Source organism: Thamnophis elegans, unplaced genomic scaffold (assembly GCF_009769535.1).
Source record: "Thamnophis elegans isolate rThaEle1 unplaced genomic scaffold, rThaEle1.pri scaffold_38_arrow_ctg1, whole genome shotgun sequence".
Classification (NCBI taxonomy): domain Eukaryota; kingdom Metazoa; phylum Chordata; class Lepidosauria; order Squamata; family Colubridae; genus Thamnophis; species Thamnophis elegans.
In genome coordinates this window covers 417,429-440,026 of record NW_022473861.1, presented here as the reverse complement: position 1 = coordinate 440,026, position 22,598 = coordinate 417,429, and the positions used below count along the sequence as shown (strand labels likewise).

Sequence of the window (22,598 nt, the reverse complement as noted above, 5' to 3'; positions counted from 1 at the left end):
AAAGGGATGTTTAATCTTATCTATTTCCAGTAACTGTGGAATGGTGTGATTTCTGTCCTTGATGATTGCAGAGGTGAGGGGAAGGGGGAGGGGAGGAAGAGAAAGGACCTCCATTGATAATATTTTACAATCTCTGAAACAATTTCTCTACCGCTTAATCACATGAGAAAAAAAATGACACAATCGTAATTCAGAAATTTAAAAAAATAATTCTTTAAGCATGTAAAAGCTCAAAGATTTGTGGTGTCTTTCAGGAATTGAAATGGATTGATGATGTGAGAGAAGCATTGTCCAAAATTAAACTCCAGAATATTAATGGCGCACAGGAGAGAGATGAACTTACATTGCATTTCTTAAGATTCAAGCGTTTGCCATTTGCGTGGAAATCACAGACTTGATTCTATTGTGAGATATATATATTTATTTATTTAGCATAATTTTATACCAACAACTCTGGGTGAGGCATATCATACAACACTAAAAATTGAGCCAGCTCTCTGATCCTAAAATTAGATGGAAAGTTGTAAAGGTAATGGAAGCAATTGTGGCTGATAGATGGCAAAGACTTATAATAGGTATTCAGTTGCAGCCTTACTGATTTCACTTGGCTAAATTAAAAGAAGCATTGTAACTATATTTTTTAGTGTTTTCTTTGTCTTAGTAGCTCCTTGTTATTCAGTTCAGGCCTCAGTATGATGATATAGCATTTAGGGAAAAAGATGCATACCAAGAGCCCCCCACTGGATGTTATAATGGAGAAAATCTCCACAGCCACCATATGTTTCCCCCCTATGGTCAGATAACTAGGAACAAAGGAGAACCAAACACTGCAGAAAATCAACATGCTGAAGGTGATAAATTTGGCTTCATTAAAAGTGTCTGGTAATTTCCTAGCAAAGAAAGCTACAGTAAAGCTGACAAGGGCTAGGAGGCCCATAAAGCCCAAGACACAGTAGAACATGACAAAGGAGTTTTCATTACATTCCAGAACAATTTCTTCTGCCCTTAAGTGCATGTTGAAATCAGGGAATGGGGGTGAAGTCAACAGCCAAACAGTACAAAAAACTACTTGAATGAAGGAGCAGAAAAAAACAATGGAAATGGTCAGCCTTTTCCCCACCCATTTCCTCATGGTAGAGTTTGGCTTGGTGGCCATGAAAGCTAAAATCACGATGGTGGTTTTTGCCAACACGCATGATACAGCTACAGTAAATATTATACCAAAAGTACTTTGTCGGAGGACACATATCACTTTATGAGGTTTTCCAATAAACAGTAAAGCACAAAGGAATGAAAGCAGAAGGGACGTGAGAAGGATGTAGGTGAGATTTCGGTTGTTGGCCTTGACGATGGGAGTGTCTTGGTACTTAATGAAGATACCCAGAACCAACAATACAATAAAAGAAGACGTAAGAGAACAAATGGCTAAGATGATCCCCAATGATTCTTCATACGTTAGGAAGGTTACAATTTTTGGAAGACATGAATTCTGATCCTTGTTTGGATATTGATCTTCTGGACATGAAAAACAGTCATCCATATCTAGGGGGAAAACACACTGGTTAGAAAGATGGTTGCACTGAAATTGAACATATGACGCTGTTATCAATATTTGGGAAAAAATTGAAAATATTTTTCAAGCTTTTTTTTCAGTTAGGGATGGCCCCCATTTATTAACTATATAAATAAACTCTTCAATTTCAATGATCTTGTAGACACAACAGGGAAAGATGAGAGAAAAAAGAAAGCCCATCCATGACACCCAGTGACCCAGCTGACTTTCAAAGCAAGGGTGGGATTAGAATTTACCACCCCTTGCTTTTTAGCCTGATGGGCCAAAACTTGGCCAAACTGGCTCTATTACTGCGGCTATTCACTTTGTTACTAGTTGCCACTACTTCTCCCATTTCCATCATTAAATTGTACCTCAAGCAGTTAGGCTTTTGCAGAATGTATCCAAAATATGATAATTTGAGTTTGGTCATATATCTTGAGTAAAAACTCTAGGCGGATTTGTTCAATGATTTAACAAATATTTTTCAAACATGAAAGCTATGATCCACCGAGATGTTTTTGTTTTTTGTTTTGCTTTGTAGAACCTGACATTTTATCCTGTTTCTGTTTCCAGTTAAGAAAAAAAAATCTGAAAGGACATCCCTTTTTTTCTAAAATGCTTCCATTGTGGTAAAGGAACATGGTAGTTTTATATAGTGCTAATTGTATTATTTTTATTGTCAACCACAATAATTGAATTGAAATTAGTAATTCAGTTTTGAAATGTGGAATTGATCTGTGCAAAGCATAGGATTTGATCTCCCAAAGTCTCTCTGGGTGTGCAGAAACACAAATCTATCTCCTCTCTGCATCATCTTAAAGGTCTGAGTTTTCCCGGGATGATAAGACAGCTTGTAAATTTTGCAGGTGGGTGTTATGTTGGTGCTTATGTGCATTATGAAGATGTTGTTAGAGGTTTATTTCTGTGGAACTCTGTGCAGCTTGAATTTCAAATATCTCAGCATCCCATGTTTGCCATTACGTGAGCCACCCGGGGGGAAAAAAGTAGAGATCTTTTCACAATGAAAGAAAACAGTGTTGAAATTTGTAGTCATAACAGACCATATACTTATCCTGCAGTTATCAACTGTAGAATAGAATAGAATAGAATGGAATGGAATGGAACGGAACGGAATGGAACAGAACAGAACGGAACGGAACAGAACAGAACAGAATAGAATAGAATAGAATAACAGTTTTGGAAGGGAACTTGGAGGTTCTCTAGTACAACCCCCTGTTTAGGCAGAAAATCCTACACTACTACAGGCAAATTGTTATAGTTCTAAGTTGCTTCTCTCCTTGATTAGTTTCCACACATTGCTTCTTATCCTACTCTCAGGTGCTTTGGAGAATAACTTGACTCCCCCTCCTTTATGGCAAGAAGATTTGTCTACATAGAAATGAATATCTACAAACATATGCACCACTCATTTATCACCACTCACCTATAAGATTGGAAATCTTTCCTTCAGGACAGTGAAGACAATCATAGCAACAAAATGGCTTCCCTTCTATTTTGCTCTTAGCATAACTCAAAGAGCAATGGTTATTACACAGAGAAAGTGGCCGGACCTATGTTGCAGAAAATGACAGGCTTTAGACTTCTCAGGATACAGGAAAAGTTTATTTGGCAGCCAGGTTCAGAAAGTTAGTGAAATAGCTAACATTGCAAATTCTGAACAACCTTCATCATCAAAGCACGCGTTCTTATACATTCTCAAAAGCATTGCAACACGGAAATACGTAACTCATTTCTTATTGGTCATTTGGGGGGGGAAAGCCTTATAAGTCGATGAGGGTCTTATTTTTCCTTTTGTTACAGGTATGTACTACGTGTCATTAACAAACTTTATCTGAACCTTGTGGTTTGGACTTTTCAAATAGGGACGTTGGCTAGAGCATCTTGTGGTTAGAGGGTGATGACATTTCCTTTAAGCAGGCTTCTAACTGTCACTCTTATGCCACGTTTTCATTCTTATATTTTTAATCCATATTTTATTCTACTTTATTCCCCCTCTTCTAGATTCTATTAATGCCCACAATTGAGTCTAGCTTGTTAGATTAACAATATAAGCATGCAGGATACAGAATAGCGAAAAAAGCACGGATACAAACAATACACATCTTAGGGCTTATCTTCCAGAATCAGTTTCTCTACTTCAAAGAGTGAATTTTGAATATAGGAGCTAGTATCTGAAGCTTAATCTTCTTTGAGGGTATGTGGGATTAGGGTTTCCATTAACATTAACTCCTTTTCAGCCTATATTTCTTTTACAGACCTCATAACGAACTGTTTAAGCAAGGGTATTATGCAAGGGAGGAAAGCTAAACTTGCGATTTCACATAACAAAAGCAATAGCATTTGTTTAATCCAACGTGTTCTCGGTAGCCAAGAGAACCAATCATCTGTCCCTTGCATTCTTTAACCAATTGAGGAAGCTGGGTTTCGTAGTTCTTTAACTACCCACTCCCAGATTGCTCCTGATTTATTCATATAGAAACAGCAATCTTCTCCCAGGAATACACATAGCCCACCTTTTTCAGCAGTTAAAAGATCTATGACATGCCAGTTCACAATTTGGTTCAGGCTTTCTTGGAATTCTTCTGACAGCTGCCTGAACTGTGTAATGGAGTGGATCATTCCACCTACACCTGTTCTAACTGCAGTCCCTATTCTCAAGATCACTAATAATGGAATTAGGAGCAGCACTCTTTTCTGGACATGTCCCATGAGGGGTACAGGGAGGGTCTGTTCCCCACTTACCACCCATTTTAGGCAGGAAGTGTATTAGAGTCCATGTGCCAGTCCAATTGGTGTCTAAACATAGATATGCATTTTTCCCACATAGAAAGAAAACTCCATTTTCTCCTACACATAAGCCAATATTCACAGAGAAGGCATGGGCTTGAAGGTTCTTTTCATTAGTCCAGACTTGTAAGGTTCCTGCTAGGAACATACCAGTCAGGGGCTGTAATGGAACTTTTTGATTAGGATCCATTAACTTAATCCTGAGGTCTGGTCCTTCAAAGAGATATTGCAAAAGTAAACACAAACTCCTGTAGTGGATTGTATTGAAAGCCAAATGGGAAGCCGGGGTGCATGGAATGGCCTTGAGCAGCTTCCAGTGGTCAGATTCCCCTCCCATCAGTTAAAAATGAGTGGAGGTGGGATCAAGAAAGTGACTTTCTGTTGGAAGATCTTGTGAGCAGAGGGAGACATGCTGCGAGTCAATTTTATGTCTACAAAGGTTTTCTTGGGGGCAAGGTACATTTCAGATGGGCATTGTTCCTCTGATAGTGACCCCCAGGAATGCCAGGCTCCAGATATCATTTGATGCACAAGGGGGTGACCCTATAATTTCTAGACCAACTGCTATGGGTCCAATGATGGGGAGATGGCTCATCCCCAGTCTTTTAAGTGTGTCATACAGAGCGCTATGTAGCTAGGCTTCTGCCATTTTAGTTCCCCATCTACCTCCCTTGTCAAAAACAATCATAGCTCTGATCTTTCCCCCAAAATCTGGCTCAACTGGAACAGCATTGTAAGATGAAGAGGTTGCAGACAAGCACAACCAGCATTTTTGGCCTAGGTCAGGGTCAGACTGATTGATTAAGCTTTGACCTAACTCCAGCACTCTTAACATATAGTTCCCTTTTCTCAATTGTTGCAGGGGCCCATTTTCCCTATGCTTTGCCCTATTTCTTACAGGGTTAGTCAGATGGTTGACTTTAGGCATTGGGTTTGGCTTATGGTTCCATCCCCAAGCATAAATAACGCACCGTTGACGGGAGCAGACCTGTTCCACATCCTGTAACTTGATTCCACCCTGTTCTCTGGGATTTCTGAAATCCTCAGATCTTTCTTCAAGAGCAAGGGGAGTGGCTCGGGTATTTTCGCAACATTGGGAACTACTATTCAAGATGTTATCACTTAGCAAGCCCGTTGCCAATAACAGCCAGAGTCACAAAAGGCTCATAATTGTCCCTCACACAAAACTTCTCCTAACACAATTCTTTTAGCCTACTGAATCACCACGGCAGGGAGAAGCCAGGGGTTATATATATAGCAATATCAGCTTTGGTCAATCCACAAAACCAAATCTTATTTGCTTAAACATATCACCCACAATCCAAAAACTCATATTATATTGCAAAGAACCCATTCCCACAGTTCCTCAAACATAAGTGTCATCAGAAGATTCACAGTCAATGATTTTAGCCCCAGCACCTGTCTTCCTCTGGAGGGGGCAATTCATGAGGGATGAATATGCAATACAACAAATAAGTACATTCACTAAAGCGAGAGATAGTGCAGTTATGACTATGAATACTTGGCTTCCATTTCCTGACAGGTGCTCAAACTTTCTAATACATCTTATATCTAATAAATGGAATGTTGTCTTCCTCCTCCAAATCTTCAGCCATATGTCAAGAAGTCAGCTTCCATAGGGTGACTTCAGTAGGGCCTCTTCTGCCCCGTATATTCTGCCTGCTGCCCGTTGCTATTGCTATTGCTATTGCATTTCTTTAAGCATATCACTAGAGGACGGACTTCATCCTGGTCTGCCTCCCAATACTCATCAGCAGCTGGCTTAACTCGAGTCCAGTGAATCCAAAACATGGATTCCAACACTTTTACTGCAAGTGGAGAACACATGACCACAGTATACAGATGCCCTTCCATCTAGGTTTCAAATTCTTCTCCTTTCCAGTGTTTTACCTATACTTTTCTCCCACCTGAATATTATGACTAGTGGTGGTCAGAAATGGTAGATGAGGGATACACATTACTGCTGGATTTCTTGTATTTGTTTATTCAGTTCCCCCACCATCTGACTCACCCATGAGGCCCCTATTTGGCCTAAGTCCCCTATATGATTTTTCAAGTTAGCACTTATAACTGGGGTCTCCCAAACATCATTTCAAAAGGAGATGACCCAATTCCCTTTCATGTAGTACATCACACAGACCAAAGTGCCAGTGGTGATGCATTCCCCATTTATGACTAGCATTGCCTTATATAGCCCACACTTGGGCATGTCTGTGAAATCAATAACTAATGAATCCATGGGATAATATCCTTTGGGTTGACTTCCAGGAGGGAGTCTAGGTTATTGCCTTGGGTTTACTTGAGCACACATGCTATATCTTTCACTTGCATGGGCATACAGTGCATGTAAACGGTCAATGTAAGATGGAGTTCTTCTGCTTTGGAATATCTGGAGCTCAGTCCCCTTCACATTTCCAATGCTGCATAAGCTGTCATGTCAGGGTGGTTCTAATCATCTCGGTTGCTGACAGTCTTGCTTCTCTGTCAGTTGCTTTTCCCTTTTCTGCTGGATCCAACCATCCAGATTGGAGAGATTAAGGAGCTATTAAGAGTCCTTTACGTGGAGTACATGTTACAGACCAGAGAGCTAAAGGTAAGGTGTCTACCCATTTAAGGTGGGTTTCAAAACACACTTTATCTTTTCCTTAACAGTGCGATTCACACATTTGGTTAATTTCTTTCCTGAGGCCATTAAAAGACCTCTTTCCCTATAATCAGCAGTATTGATATGCAAAATAAGGAAGACATATTTAGAGTCAGATCATTTATTTACTCTTTTATCCTTTGTCCTCTCTAATGCACAGATTAAAGCCCATAATTCTACTACTTGGGCACTAATGCCTTTTGAGTCAGGAGTGCCTGATATTTGTAAATTCTAGGGTTTGTTAACCATAAATATCCCTTTGTCTCTAAAATTCTTTGAATTGCGTGGCTGGTATAATTTGTTAGCTTCCTCCATTAAGAGAGTAGCAGCCAGCCTTTCGCGTCAACTGTTCATATAGATAAGCCACAAGTTGTTGCCAACTTCCCTTTTCTTATCAGAGCCTGAGATAATTCTGACTTTAGGACTTTGTACACTCATTTCTGCTTTAAACCCCAAACAAATGGTTCTTTTTCAACCCCCTTTGTAGATGCGTAAGGAGGTTTGGCTAGAAGCGCGAAATTTGAAATCCTCATCCTGCAATATCCTGCCACGCCCAAAAGTCCCCATAACTTTTTCCTAGCCGTTATTCCGCAATTTGGCACACAGCATCTTTTTGCTCATATCCTATTGCCCTCTATCCTCGATTTATGGTGTACCATAAGTATTTAACTTGTAGGCTTTTCCAGCTGAGCTTTTTGCCTTGGGGCATGATGTCCCTTGTCCATTAACAGATGGAGCAATTGATTGTTTTTTTTTTAAACAAATCTCCTTCATCTGTTCGGTTACTGATATATTATCTTCATATTGAAATAGCACATCTCCATCTTCGCAAGGCTGGAAATTTTCTAGGTCTGAGGCCAAGGCTTCGCCAAAAACGTAGGTGAATTTTTAAATCCTTGGGGAAATCTAGTCCAAACAAACTGCCTCTTTTGACCTGTTACTAGGTTTTCCCACAAGCAAATAGTTTTTTTTTTTTTTTTTTTTTTTGCTGTCTCTATGTATTTGAGATGGTGAAGAAGACATAGGCAAACAGGCATGACTAGAGGCTTTACTTGTATAATTATTGGTGCATGATGAGTTGCATTGCCTGATGGATTAATTCTTGAAGCACCATTACTCGCCATATCTCATCTGGGGGGGGGTGCCTCATCTTTAGTGCCATTTTTTCTTCCTCAAAGGATAGTATAGCTCCCATTTTGCATAGGGTATGATGACCCAAAAGAGGAACTGGGCTTTCAGGCATGTTTTGGGACATTCTTGTAGCCAGTGGCCTTTTTCCTTTCACCAATTACATTGACCTCTGCTTTGGACTTCGGAATTATTTGACGCAACTGTCAGCAATTCAGCTTTATGTTGCATTCTGTCCTCTTTTTTTTTTCTTTTCACAAAGACCTTTCATGTAATTTCCATTTATTCAAGCCACACAGACCTTCATGGCTTCCTTTTCTTTGCTAACTGAAGGGCTCTTTCTCTGACTGGGCATGGGATTCTATCTATTGGCCCCTCCTCGACAATTCTTCCAGCAAGTCCCCTAGCCTCCCACTCTTCTTGTCCTTCTTCTCTGAAATTTGAGCCCAATTAACATACGTTTTGTATGCTCATTCCACAAGATCAGAGGTGCCTTTCCTGGCCCCTCTTTTTTGTCTTCTGTATTTTTTTTTACTCTAATGTCATCTGCAGAGTGACCAATGAAGACCATATTGACCATTCTCTTATTTTCTTCAACCTCAGGATCTAATTTTGCCTAAAGGTTTGATAAATGCATTCTAGGATTTCCTTCACCAGCCTTCTTTTCTCTGGGGTTAATAAAATTTCCATCAGACTTTGTATGACAGCCCAAGCAGACTGGTGAGTTCAGAAAAATGGATGCAAAAAGGACATATTTCTCATCTGGATTTTATCTATAAGCAGGAATTTGATTTTTCCAATTATATAAATCAGCCATTGAGAATGGAGCATATATTCACACCTTACGTAGCTCCCCCTCAGCTTCTGGCAATACAATTTCCCTTAGGGGCAATTGAAGTTTTTGTCTCAACTGCTCCCATGGACCAGGTTTGTGGTCCACTTGATCTGTCCATTCAGTAATCTTTTTGGTTTCCTTCCTCCTGGCCCCACCTAATGGGACCGTTTGTTCATTCTAACCAATATCTGATTCCATCTTTTGTCTCCCTGGGTCCCCTACCTCTTCAGTGTCAACCACTTCATGTTAAGGCTACACAGGTGGAGGCCATTGATGTCAGAGACACACTCCCTCTTTCTCTTTTTAAACACTTAAACACATCAACAAAGACAAACATGCAAGCTAAAACAGCACAGGAACTAAATGTTTCATTGAGACTCTCTTTTTCTTTTTTGTTTCTTTTCTCTTATCTATGTCTCTTTTGTGGATTCATACAGTGGTTTGGCTAGAAGGGCAAAATTTGGTATCCATATTCTACAATACCCTGTTACAACCAAAAAACCCTCATAATTGTCTCCTATTAGTTGGTTTTGTCATTAAATCAAATCATTAAATTTTTCAACTACTCTGTGGGGAATAGACAGCATGAAGTTTCCACTTAATTCCAAAAGCCTAGGAAACAGTTTGTGTCACCTGAGCTGTGAAGTATGGGTTCACATGCTTCAGGAATGAAATGAACAGGTAAAATCATTTAAACACACAATAACTACAAGGATGAAACTTTTCTCGTAAATGACCTTAAAACATTTCCTGGGTTGTTACTTTAAGGTATAGGGAAGGAAGGAAGGGAAAACTACTTCTCTTTATTCTGTTTTTGTTGACCAAATAAACACAAAGTAAGGACTCCCTTCAGCCTTCACACAGCCTGACAAACTGAGCAAAGGAAATTTCTGCCAGTTTAAAATTCTTGTCCTTTTGGATTGGAGACATCTTAGTTTCAATTACCTTGAGAGTGCACAAAGACTTAGACCCATATATACACAAGGACAAGGAGCAGGAAGCTGCTTCTTCTTTTTCTCACAAGCCATCAGGTTTGGAATGATAACACACACACACATATACATGCACCAATATCATGAAACAACACTTTCAGGCCTGGGGGAGGTTCTGTCCCTTTAAATCTTCAATTTTCTTTCCTTGAGTAACATGTGGCTCATTCTCCAAGCATGGGAAAACTCAGAACACAGTTTAAATCCTAACTACACTACCGTTCCCCAGAGCTTCAAGCCCAAGCTGAGAAGCTTACTTATTTTGCCAGTTGGTCCAACATATCAAAATCAATTCAATGCCATTCAATTCTACATGTTATTAGTATAGATACACACCTAAGAATTTCAACAGACATTACATCAAATTAATCAAGTCAAATTACCTAGGTCTTCCCATTCAATAGGCTTTACCTTTTTGTTACCTGTTAAATTTCTTACTTTTGCTCGAATTTATGCCTGATGTTCTATCTCCTTAAGCACTAGATTGTTAATACCTGTCTCTGCCCTGGGGTGTTCCATTTCTAATTTGGATCTGCCAGCGGTGCTGGCTAATTTTTAAAGATCCAAACTCTTCTATCTTGATCTCCCAGCACACGCTGGCATATTTTTAAAGATCAAAATGTATGGAGACTTTCATTAATACATTGTTTGCATCTGGGTGGGGCTCTTGATTCATCTGATGGTGGCCAGAATATGAGGCCCTATAGAAAGGCACCCCAAATCTTGGCACAATGTCTTTGATTTCTGAAAGTTTTTTTCAACATGTATTGGAGGGGCATTCGAGGAACACTCCCCCTCCCATGTTCTATTTCTAACACACTTTCTGCTGACCAGAGGTCCTGGAGATCACGATCACCAACAGGAACTGCAGCAGACTAACCTCTCACACAAACCTAGAGCCTCATTAGGATACGCCGGTTCCATTTGGAAGGGACACTATCCTGGGTTCAGGGGGGTGATCGTGGCCCCGCTTCCACTCCTAAGCTAGTGGGTCTACAATTCTTTTGATACTTGCCTGCAGGCGTTTTCTTTCTCAGCCAGAGTAATTTTTATTAACTTGTCCTGATCCTGATCAGATTCTTGAATAGGTGGTGTCCGCCGGATGCCCAAGAAAGGTCGTCAGCCCTCTTCCGATGAAAGGTCTCCATTGGCACCTAAAGATGGGCGAGATGGCCTCAATGGGGCACTGGTCGGTCCGTTCCATCCTCAGCGAAATATCGCTCTAAATCCTGCCCATGGTTGCCAGAATTGTTGTAGAAAATGACAGGCTTTAGACTTCTCAGGATACAGGAAAAGTTTATTTGGCAGCCAGGTTCAGAAAGTTAGAGAAATAGCTAACATTGCAAATTCTGAACAACATTCATCATCAAAGCACGCGTTCCTATACATTCTCAAAAGCATTGCAACATGGAAATACTTAACTCATTTCTTATTGGTTATTTTGGGGGAAAAGCTTTATAAGTAGATGAGGGTCTTATTTCTCCTTTTGTTATAGGTATGGACTACGTGCCATTAACGAACTTTATCTGAACCTTGTGGTTTGGACTTTTGACATAGGGACATTGGCTAGAACATCTTGTTGTTAGAGGCTGATGACATTTCCTTTAAGCAGGCTTCTAACTGTCCCTCTTATGCCATGTTTTCATTCTTATACTTTTAATCCATATTTTATTCTACTTTGCCTATACATAAAGAAAATGAAAAAAACAAAAAGTTTTGCTTTTTTTTTCATTGATTGCAGAGGAATAATTATTGTCTACTAAGCTTCACAATGTATCAAGTTAGGTGAGAAGTGTTGTGAGTGATGTCAATGAAAAGAGGCAAGTGGAGGAAAATAGTATGGGATTTAGAGAGCAACCACTGAGACCCCTTGCTGTGTATTTTAAATGAAACTAAGATTTAAAAAAAACCTTGAGTTAAACTCATCTTCTGCTTATGCATGAATATGCCCATTTAGCAACCATATTTTGCTAACCAATTATTTTTTAAGCTTCTGTGTTGTCCTTGGTACTCTCTGAACTTGGTGATTTTCTTACAGATGTTTCATGATCAAAGTACATAACTTCATCAGTTTATTTAACTTCTTGGAGTCTTTAGATTTGTGGGGATCTGCTCCATAATTGGCCTGGTAAATTAGCTGAGATCAAAAGAATAATAAACTGTTTGAATTGATCCCAGTGAACATTTGCCAAAAGCCATATGGAAAAAACAGTCCTGGGAAAGCTTTAGATAAGAGAGAGTCAAATTCATTTCAAGTGTTTATGTGAATAGCAATACACAAATACACACAGGAATGAGAGGCCTCTGTTATCTGAGATATAAACACACAGAATTAGCCTTGCAACCTTTTGCCGCCTCGTGTAACAGATCAGTTACTCCCATATGCCTAATGTAGCTCTCTGTGTGATTTACAATTCTATACCTCCTCATTTCCCCTTATCAAAGGGGAACTTTTTGTTCCTCCTCCCTGCCAGGATGTGTAATCAAGAAGTGATTTGTAACATACTGTGAAATCCTTTGTTTGTACTAACTGCTGATGAACTAGTTTCTTTGAACTTTCCTAATAAAAGGTGCTCTGGTAAAACCAGAAATCCACCATTTTCACCCAGACTGCAGTGTGTGTGTGTGTGTCATTACCAAAGCAGCCTAGGAATTAGAATTCGTGGAATGGTCCATCGGATTGGGGGAATCCTTGCATCTTCAATGCAAGCTTATTCCTTCAAGTGGTGACCCCGACGTGATTCATTTTACAACGCCAGGAGTCAGTCGAGGTGCGACGCAGGGAGGCCCGGACAGGTCGGACGGACTCACAGCGTGCCCAATATCCCCATCTCTTACTCAGCGCATTTCGTAAGTATGGGGACAGGTTTGTCTAAGGGGCGGGAGGCCCACCTTAAGGGAACAGGACCCCTGTCCAGAGAGCAGAAGGCTCACCTTAAGGAGATTGGACAGATAATTGGAGCTCACAAAATTATATTAAAGAATAAAAGTGAATTTCCTACAAAAACAGGAGTTCAGGTGGCAAGTAGCAACAGACACATAGACTTAAATGATTTAGAGACAATGGCTGCTTTTCCTGTTGACTTTGCAGGAGCAAATCCCATTCACACACCCCTATCATTTGATGTGTTGAAAAATTTGAAAACGGCAATATCAACATGTGGGCTACAATCTCCATATGTGCAAGGTTTATTGCAGAGTTTGTCTGAAAATTATGTTTTATTGCCAAATGAATGGTACTCAGCAGCGAAAATACTTTCCACTTGGCAGATCATCACGGAATGTTTAAAAACTCATGAACAAGCTGTGATGGGGGGACCAGACACCCCCCCCCGCTATATTCAGAAACCTCTTTGCTAAATTCAAACTCTGAATCCAAGGCTTTCTTTTCCCTTGTATGCATGCCTTTGTTATCTTCAGCCTTTGAAGCTCCTCAGCATTACGCTTCGGGAGACTAATTTTGGGGCATTCAGCTAGCCCCACACAAAAGGCTGCCTTTTATTTTCCTTCTCATTTCAATCTCTTGGTAAGTGAATCTGCCAGGCTTTTCCTATTTTCCTCCGGTGATTCCGGCTATTTCTATTTCATTATGCCACTTTTAGTCTTTCCTCATCGTGATTTCATGTCTCAAGGAGTTCTTGCTTACTGATTCTTCTGATTTCTCTTCTGATTGCTTTGAGCACATTTTTCTGCCTGAGCACCTGAAACTTTTTCATAGATGTTTCATTTCTCAGAAACCTGCACTTTTTGCAGCTCTAATTACAAAAGCCCGTGTCAGATCTGAATTGGAATGGAGAAAAAATGTTTTTGTGCGTGCATGAATGTGTGCCTAAGTTTTTGTGCACCCTCAAAGTAATTGTAGATAAGATATTTTCAATCCAAAAGACAGGGATTTTAAAGTGTTCAATTTTATAACAAATTTGCTGACTTTCTGGCCACCATCAGATGAAAATTGTTGCAGCTGTAATAGTTGTCTTTTAAAAGAAAAGTAGAGCTCGAGCCCCACCCAGATGCAAATGATGTGCTTAAGGAGATAGAATGGGCATAACTTCGAGCAAAAGTAAGAAATTTAGTAAGTAATGAGGTAAAGCCTGACTGAATGGGAAGACCTAGGTAATTGGACTTGATTACTTTGACGTAATGTCTGTTAAAAAATTCTTAGGTGTCCATCCCAGGTTCAATAATTAAGGCACGTATTCGACCGGTTCGTTTTAAAATTGCATGTTAACTTGTGGGGGAGAGATTTGTTGTCTCAATTTGGGGCAACCTTAACTTTGGAATGAGAAATAGGGTAAAGAAGAGTGATAAAAGAGTGAGAGAGAGGTAGAGAGAAAAAGAAAGTGAACAGAGGTAAAAGAGAAAGAGGAGAATTGAATTTAATTGATGTTGATCAGCTAGCTAAGTTTAAAAATGGGTTTGGGCTTGAAGCCGTGAGGGAAAAAAGAGTAGTTAGGATTTAAACTGCTCTCTGAATTTCCCCGCTGCTTGAAGAATGATTGAAATGGGATTTTTGTATGTGAAATTAATTTACACAGGCAGTAAGAAACAGTAAGTTGCAAAGTTGTTTAATGGTATGTGTGTATGCTTGTGTGTTATCATTTCCAAATTTGTTGAGAGAAAACATGTTTTAAAGAGCAGGATAGCTGTCTGTAGAATCGTTAAACCCTGAGCTAAAGTTGATTGTTAACTTAAGTGATTGCGTGCGTGAGTTCCACCCCCCTCTTTCCCCCTGAGTCATTCTTTGAAAGGAAACAGGAGAAGGGGGGAGAGTGTGTGTGTGTGTGTGTGTGTAATTGCTTTCAGACCTAGAGGGACATTGAGAAAATAGAGCTCATTGGCTTATGTATAGCTCTTTGAACTGATGGTAATGAATGTTTTGTATTAAGAATAAATGAAATGGATCCCTTAATGAAGCTTACACTAAAAGATGACACTCCCATATGGATTGATCAATGGCCACTTCCTATTGTTAAATTAGAAGCCTTAAAAGAAATTGTACAACAGTTGTTATTAGATAAAAAAAATAGAATTGTCAAATAGCCCTTATAATACTCCTGTATTTTTAATTAAGAAAAAATCAGGGAAGTGGAGAATGCTTCAAGATTTAAGAAAGATAAATGAAGTGATTCAGCCCATGGGACCCTTGCAATCCTAACATCATTCCTCAGAATTATGAATTAACAGTTATTGATTTAAAAGATGCCTTCTTCTCAATACCCCTACATAAAAAGGACAGAATATTATTTGCATTTACAATTCCTGTACTAAATTATAGTGAGCCAACAGTAAGGTATCAGTGGAAAGGTTTACCCCAGGGAATGCTAAATAGCCCAACGCTTTGTCAATATTACATTAATAATATTTTAAAACATTTTAGAGCCAAGTATAGAGGTATCCTATTTTACCACTACATGGATGATATCTTGCTAGCAATAGAAAAGAATGCACAGGATGCACATTCACAAGTAATAAAAGAGATCATACAAGGATTTAATGATAAAGGATTTAAAATTGCTTCAGAAAAAATTCAAACAATGCACCGTATTTGTACTTAGGGCATAAAATAATGACATCTCATGCCTCACCAGTAATTCCAAAACTACCTGAAATGGATAAATGTAGTTTGGTGCAGTTACAACAATATTTGGGTTCAATTAACTGGGCACGCCCTTACATGGGATTAACTACAAGTCAGTTACAACCCTTATTTGCACTTTTGGCAGGGGGAAAGAGCCCGCTGCAGTTCTCACGATAGGGAACCAAGAGAAACAGTGTATTCAGGTCATTGAAGCGGCCCTAACAAAGGGATGGGTAGATAGGATGATTTCACACGTTCCTATTTCAGCAGCTATTTCAATACAAAAAACTTGCCCACAGGGTGTTTGTTGCAAACACAACAGAAAAAAGTGTTAGTGATTGAATGGATACATTTGCCAAGCACCCCGGGGAGAACAGTTTCAACAAAACCTCTATTGTTATCCCAGATAATTATAAAGTTAAGAGAGAGAGCTCGAGCTGTAGTGGGAACGGATCCAGAAACTATTTACGTTCCATATCCACTACCTTGGTGGGAGAAATATTTTCAAATATCAGATGTACTTCAATTGGCCTTAAGTGACTATTTAGGGACAATTAAATACCACTATCCCACAGACTATAGGTTTTGTTACTGAATCTACAACATTTACAATTGACTTCCTTACAAAGTAAATTGCCAATTAAAAATGCAGTCACAGTTTTCGCTGACGGAACTAAGAATAGGGGAGCTTGTGTGTATCAAATTTCAGGACAATGGGTGACTTATCACACCCCCCCCTCAGAGTTCAGCCCAGCGTTCTGAATTGGCTGCCTCTATATTAGCTTTTGAGAAATTAAAAGACCAAGCATTTAATTTAATTGTGGATTCATTGTATGTTTACCAAGTGATTAATAATTTGTTTGATGCCTATCTTTCACCAGCTTTAGATAAGCAATTGTTAGATATGTTTTTACAGTTACAACAATTAATTATGAATAGAAATTTTCAATATTTTGTGGCTCATATTAGGAGTCACCAGTCACTTCCTGGAATACTAACAGAAGGAAATGATATGCAGACAAAGCCGCTAGAGAAAGTTTTATTGGATTTGCAACTCCATGGGAAAGCCATGAGTATTTTCATCAAAATGCAAAAGCCTTGATGAAGATGTTTGGAATTTCAAAAACAGAGGCTGCCGCAATTATCCAGCAGTGCTCAACCTGTAGCAGGCAAGGTAACGCAATTCCTATGGGAGTTAATCCCCGAGGAATTAAGCGTTGTGAGATTTGGCAAATGGATGTCACTCAATACCCTCCTTTTGCACCCTGGAAATATATTCACGTTACGGTGGATACCTTTTCAGGTTTATTTTTGCAAGCCCACAGCGGGGGGGAAACAACCAAACAAGTGATCAACCATTGTATGCGCTCCTTTTCAGTTTTAGGAAGTCCCCTGGAGATTAAAACAGACAATGGACCCGCATACAGTAGCGCTGCATTCGCTACCTTTTGTGATCATGGAAAATTGTCCATAAATTTGGCATCCCATACAATTCCCAAGGACAAGGAATGTAGAAAGAGCAAATTTAACACTAAAAATGATGCTTGATAAGCAGCAAGGCCCCTTTAAGATAGGGCTGCCTGAAATCCAAAACCGTTTAAGTAAAGCCTTGTACACACAGAATTTTTAAATCTTACAGGCTCACCTATAGCCTCCACAGCTGGGGAAAGACATTTTCAGAATAGCGTAGTCTCTCCCCGCCCTCTTGTTTATTACAGACAATTACCAGACCCTCAGTGGAAGGGCCCCATGGAGCTCGTTACCTGGGGACGTGGTTACGCTGCCGTGCAACTCCCGGACAGAGTGTTGTGGGTTCCTGGAAGATGCATACGACCGTTTCATGAGAAATCAGTGAAGACGGGTAATACAAAGGATCCCGAAGCAAGCCTATCCCTTTTGTTTCAAGCAACAGACGACTAAAATTTTTATTGCCACCAATGTGCTGGTTCTGCCCTTGCCCCTGCGAAGCCTGTTGCTGCTCCCACTCTTATTCCTGTGAGCTGTGTGTTGACTGCAAAATCCCGTGTGACATTGTGATAATTGAACAATATCTTGAGGAATATTTTAACTACACCGATCCATCCCGTATCACTACTGAACTTCGTATTACACCCACAGTACAACAAGCTATTGATAATCCTTTTTATAACCATTATCACGTAAGATCTATTGATCCCTCTTTTGACGTCTAGTGCTAAAAATGAAAATCCATCCGGAACAAGTCATTGGCCGTCCTTATGTCCCAAGAGCACGACAACCAAGATGCCCATTTTTCAGAGGACCGTCGCCTGGACAGGAAATGGGATTTTGGGATTTTTGGGCTCTTCCGATGTCTTGTAAGCATTTCTGTTGCACCTTTTGCTAATGATGTTGGGGGTGGGATTGTGCTTTTAATTGTATGGGGGGCATGTGAATATGACACGCAAAAATAAGAAGGGAATAGTGGGGGATATTCAAGAAATTCCTTTCACACACAACCGCTCAAAAGAGCGATCATTCCGTACTCCAATGGGGAAACTGCAATTCTCAGGGATATGCATCTACCCTCACAATACATACGGAGAAGCAATACACAAGTTACCTTAACTTGTTATTTGAAAAATCCAGCTGCAGCGTGTTCAATTACATGGCAATTTTTGCCTGCAAAATTCAAAAAGGCATTCCAGTATGTGAGAGGTATTTCACACCCGAAAGAGAATAGCTGTTTATCACACATTAAAGTAAAAATTACAGAGAATTCTATAGGTTGGTATCAATGTATACAATATCAAAAAGGGTTAACCAATAAAATGATAAAAACAGAAGTACTTCAAGAGCAAGCATAAAATTTCCCCCAGTTAGTGAGTGGTTCTTAACATTATTGAGTTATCAACAAGAGATTGGAGGAGGCAGCTTCGCCACCTTACAAAAAGAGAGATAAAAGAGGACATTTGCACAGCCTGTTTACAAAAACCAAACAAGGCACAAAAATTTCTATGACCTTAATATTATACTATGAAACCGAATGCAATGGAACTTTAATACCACCATGCACACATAATAATACACAATACACAGTGCTATACACCAAATGGGATACAATGTTATGAACCAAAAGCGGTAGGACCTATAACGAGTAGCATCTATGTTTATGGCTATAAAGGAGGATCTAGTTTAAAACATCAATTTCATGCAGCACAAAGATTATCAGGGTACATAGCCCATAATGTTCAAAGGGAATAGCACCTGTTATTGTTTGTTTTGATACATGTTTAGCAATTGATATAGGGCAAGGAACAGGATCTGCGGGGGTAACCTGTGGAGGACAGTCATGGGAACAATCATATATCCAAAACCGTTATTCACTCGCTCGACACTTTCATCACATGGAGGCTATACCCAACCGAGTGTATATTGGTATACAAGTGGCTATGGACCTAATAATTTGATCTTTCTATTACTCCAGTCACTACTGATTGTCAATCCCATCACTGCACGCCACTCTGCCTTTCTGCGCAGGTAGCAGGTACTTTAGGTACCCGATACTATCATTATGGTATTGGTATAGATAAAACAGGGAAGGATCCTTATGGATATTTATTGTAAAGACTGAAGCAACAAAATTACAAATCAACCAGTAAGTTTTTTTGGAGTTATGAGCAGGAGATTGCTAAACTTAACGATCTACCTACACCTCCAAAAGCAAAAATGTTTTATTAATTTGGCTCAAGAAGTTGCTACAGAACTTATGTTAAAAATTGTTTTGTATGTGGAGGAACCACTATGGGAGATCGCTGGCCATGGCATGTACAAGAAGCAAATTATACTGAAATAGCTCAATGGAAAGGGAATTTCACCTTTGATAATAACTTCAATGAAACCTGGCAAGTCACCTCCCATATAATAGGTCATATATGTTATACCAGAAATAAAAATAATCAACTAAAAGAAATAAACCTATGGGATTTCTAAAATGTTCTAATGATGGGAAAATAACACTGGGTTTCACAAACTAATATGACCCAACCTGAAAACTCATTGCTGAAAGTAACTAAGTTAAAAGGGCTTTCAGACCCTGAAAATGACTATTGTGTGGAATTCACCTGATGGGTTATATTGGATATTGGTAATTTTGCCTATAATATGTTACCCGCAGGTTGGTATGGCTCATGCATTTTGGGGGCAATTCACCTTCTTTCTTCCTAATGCCTATAGAGAAAAAACAGAAATTGGGAGTCCCTGTATATGATACTCTTGAAAACGAAAACGATCAATAGATCTCTCTAAAGTGAAAAATAGGTAACTGGAAGGATGATGAGTGGCCCCCTGAGAGAATTATTGCATATTATGATCCTGCGACGTGGGCACAAGACGATCATGGGGATAGAACGCCGATATATGATTAATCGATTATGATTACAAGCTGTATTAGAATAATTACAAATGAAACTGCATTGGCATTAACTAAGCTTGCAAAAGAAAGTGTATTGTCAAGAACTTATATTATGCAAAATCATTTAGCCTTAGACTATTTGCTCGCTGCCGAGGGCGGAGTGTGTGGTAAATTTAATCTTAGTAATTGTGTATACAAATGATGATTCTGGAATTGTAAGAAAAATAACTCGAACTATGATACAAACTGCACATGTTCCTGTACAAACTTGGAAAGGCATATTGGACACTGATGATAGCTTGGAGGTATTTTTAACAATTGGAAGCAAGGATTATTTTTTTATCGGAATGGATATTTTGGGATTAACTATGTTGCCATGCATAATACCATTATTGAGATCCACTATGCAAAGTATGCGGACGCTGCTATCCAGAAGCGCACGCTTATAATAAGTGTCAACACATCAGAATTAATCCTGGATATCCAATGGAAGGGGGATTTGTGAGAAAGAAACAACCCATGGCAATTGCCCCCCCTCCTTAAGAATAAAAAGGAGGAAATGTGGGGATCTGTTCCATAATTGGCCTGGTAAATTAGCTGAGATCAAAAGAATAATAACCTGTTTGAATTGATCCCAGTGAACATTTGCCAAAAGCCTATGGAAAAAACAGTCCTGGGAAAGCTTTAGATAAGAGAGTCGAATTCATTTCAAGTGTTTATGTGAATAGCAATACACAAATACACACAGGATGAGAGCCTCTGTTATCTGAGATATAAACACACAGAATTAGCCTTGCATCCTTTGCCGCCTCGTGTAACAGATCAGTTACTCCCATATGCCTAATGTAGCTCTCTGTGTGATTTACAATTCTATACCTCCTCATTTCCCCTTATCAAAGGGAACCTTTTGTTCCTCCTCCCTGCCAGGATGTGTAATCAAGAAGTGATTTGTAACATACTGTGAAATCCTTTGTTTGTACTAACTGCTGATGAACTAGTTTCTTTGAACTTCCTAATAAAAGGTGCTGGTAAAACCAGAAATCCACCATTTTCACCCAGACTGCAGTGTGTGTGTGTGTCTCATTACCAAAGCAGCCTAGGAATTAGAATTCGTGGAATGGTCCATCGGATTGGGGGAATCCTTGCATCTTCAATGCAAGCTTATTCCTTCATAGATTTTCTAGAATTCTGGTAACTAAATACTAAGCCAAACCTGGCTTGGGCTCTCCATGAACCAATGTCTGTTAGATGCTGACCTTTCTGTGATTTAGGCAATATATGATGGCATTAATGGTATGGATTATGTACTGTTAAACCATGGTGAAATCTAAAAAATAAAATTCCTATTGGTTCTGTGAGCGTGGGTTGATGGGGTCATGTGACTTGGTGGGCATGGCTATGTAGTCATGTGATGGGGGGGGGGGTCCAAAAGACAGAAACTTACTTTAACAATATTTTGCTGGATCACAGGTTGGTCTAGATGACCCCCAGGCCCCTTCCAGCCCTGGATTGCTGTGCTCTTTCAAGGTATCCTCTGAAGCTGTGATAGTGCTAGGTTTGTGGTCCCTCCCTCCCTCCCCTCGTGCCCTCCTTCTTCCTTCCTTCCTTCCTCCCTCCCTCCCTTCCTTCTTTCTTCTTTCGTTCTCCCTTCCCTCCCTTTTTTCTCCCATCCCCTTCTTCTTTTCTTTCTTTCTTTCTTTCTTTCTTTCTTTCTATTCCCACACCCCTCCCACACTTTTGGCCTCAGGGAAGCCTCCTCAGAAAAAAAAAATGGACTCCCAATGCTAAAAAACGTTTAAAAAGTTCCTATCATCACACAACATGGCTGGATTTCCCCCCCCCCCCGGTTTGTTAAGCATTTTTTTTACTACTGGTTCAGGTGAACCAGTCCAACTAGTAGCATTTCATCCCGCTTTAAACATTAGCAGAGAAAGTAGGTAGGTGTAAAAGGTATTCTTATCCTGATTTTTGGATCTATATTGGTTATAATGTAAGGTATTCGTGCAGGGTATCTGAGGAGTCCTCTTGCCACAATGGTAACTCCCCATCCAATTTGCTCAAGCAGAAAAGGCTGCTCTGGATCTTTCTTCTGTGAAGGGATTCCCTTGGTTGGGGTCAAGCAGAAAAGCCTTTTCCCACTGTGACCCATAAACTGTGGAACACTCTCTGCAGAGGTGAGATCATGCTTACTTTCTTCTGGGAGGGCATTAAAAGTTTTTTCAGTTCGCTTAGACCCTGAAGGGGAACTCTCCAATGGAAGTAATTGACAGAAGAGGAGGGGAAGGAGAGAGGAGACCTCACTTCATTGCCATCTTGGTTTTAGTTTTTTATAAGGTTTCTAATTGTTATTTTTTCTATGTTTACTTTTTTATTGCTGGAAAGCTGTGCAATCACCATAGTATTGAGATGGACAGAATGAATGAATGAATGAATGAATGAATGAATGAATGAATGAATGAATGAAAAAAAAGAAGAAAGAAAGAAGTAAAGAAAAAGAAACTCATTTTCAATGTGACTTTGTTCTCATGGTCTGTTATTATGTCACTTCTGATTTTATTTAATTTAAAGGGAATATTGCCAACTAAGCAGGGTGAAATCCTCCCAGTTCAGCCAAACCGGTAGGGATTTCGTCTGGTTCTGTGAACTGGTAGTAAAAAAAAAGCTTCCG

The 22,598-nt window shown here is 39.6% G+C and overlaps 1 protein-coding gene across 1 annotated transcript in view; it reads right to left on the bottom strand.

Moving 5' to 3' along the window:
* Nucleotides 1-640: 640 nt before the first annotated feature.
* The window catches only part of LOC116523503 (vomeronasal type-2 receptor 26-like), a 107,511-nt gene continuing 85,553 nt past the window's right edge, over nucleotides 641-22,598 (bottom strand). The window contains exon 5 of the mRNA XM_032238619.1: nucleotides 641-1,542. Coding sequence (XP_032094510.1) covers nucleotides 641-1,542 — 902 coding nt within the window. The remainder of the gene's footprint in view (nucleotides 1,543-22,598) is intronic.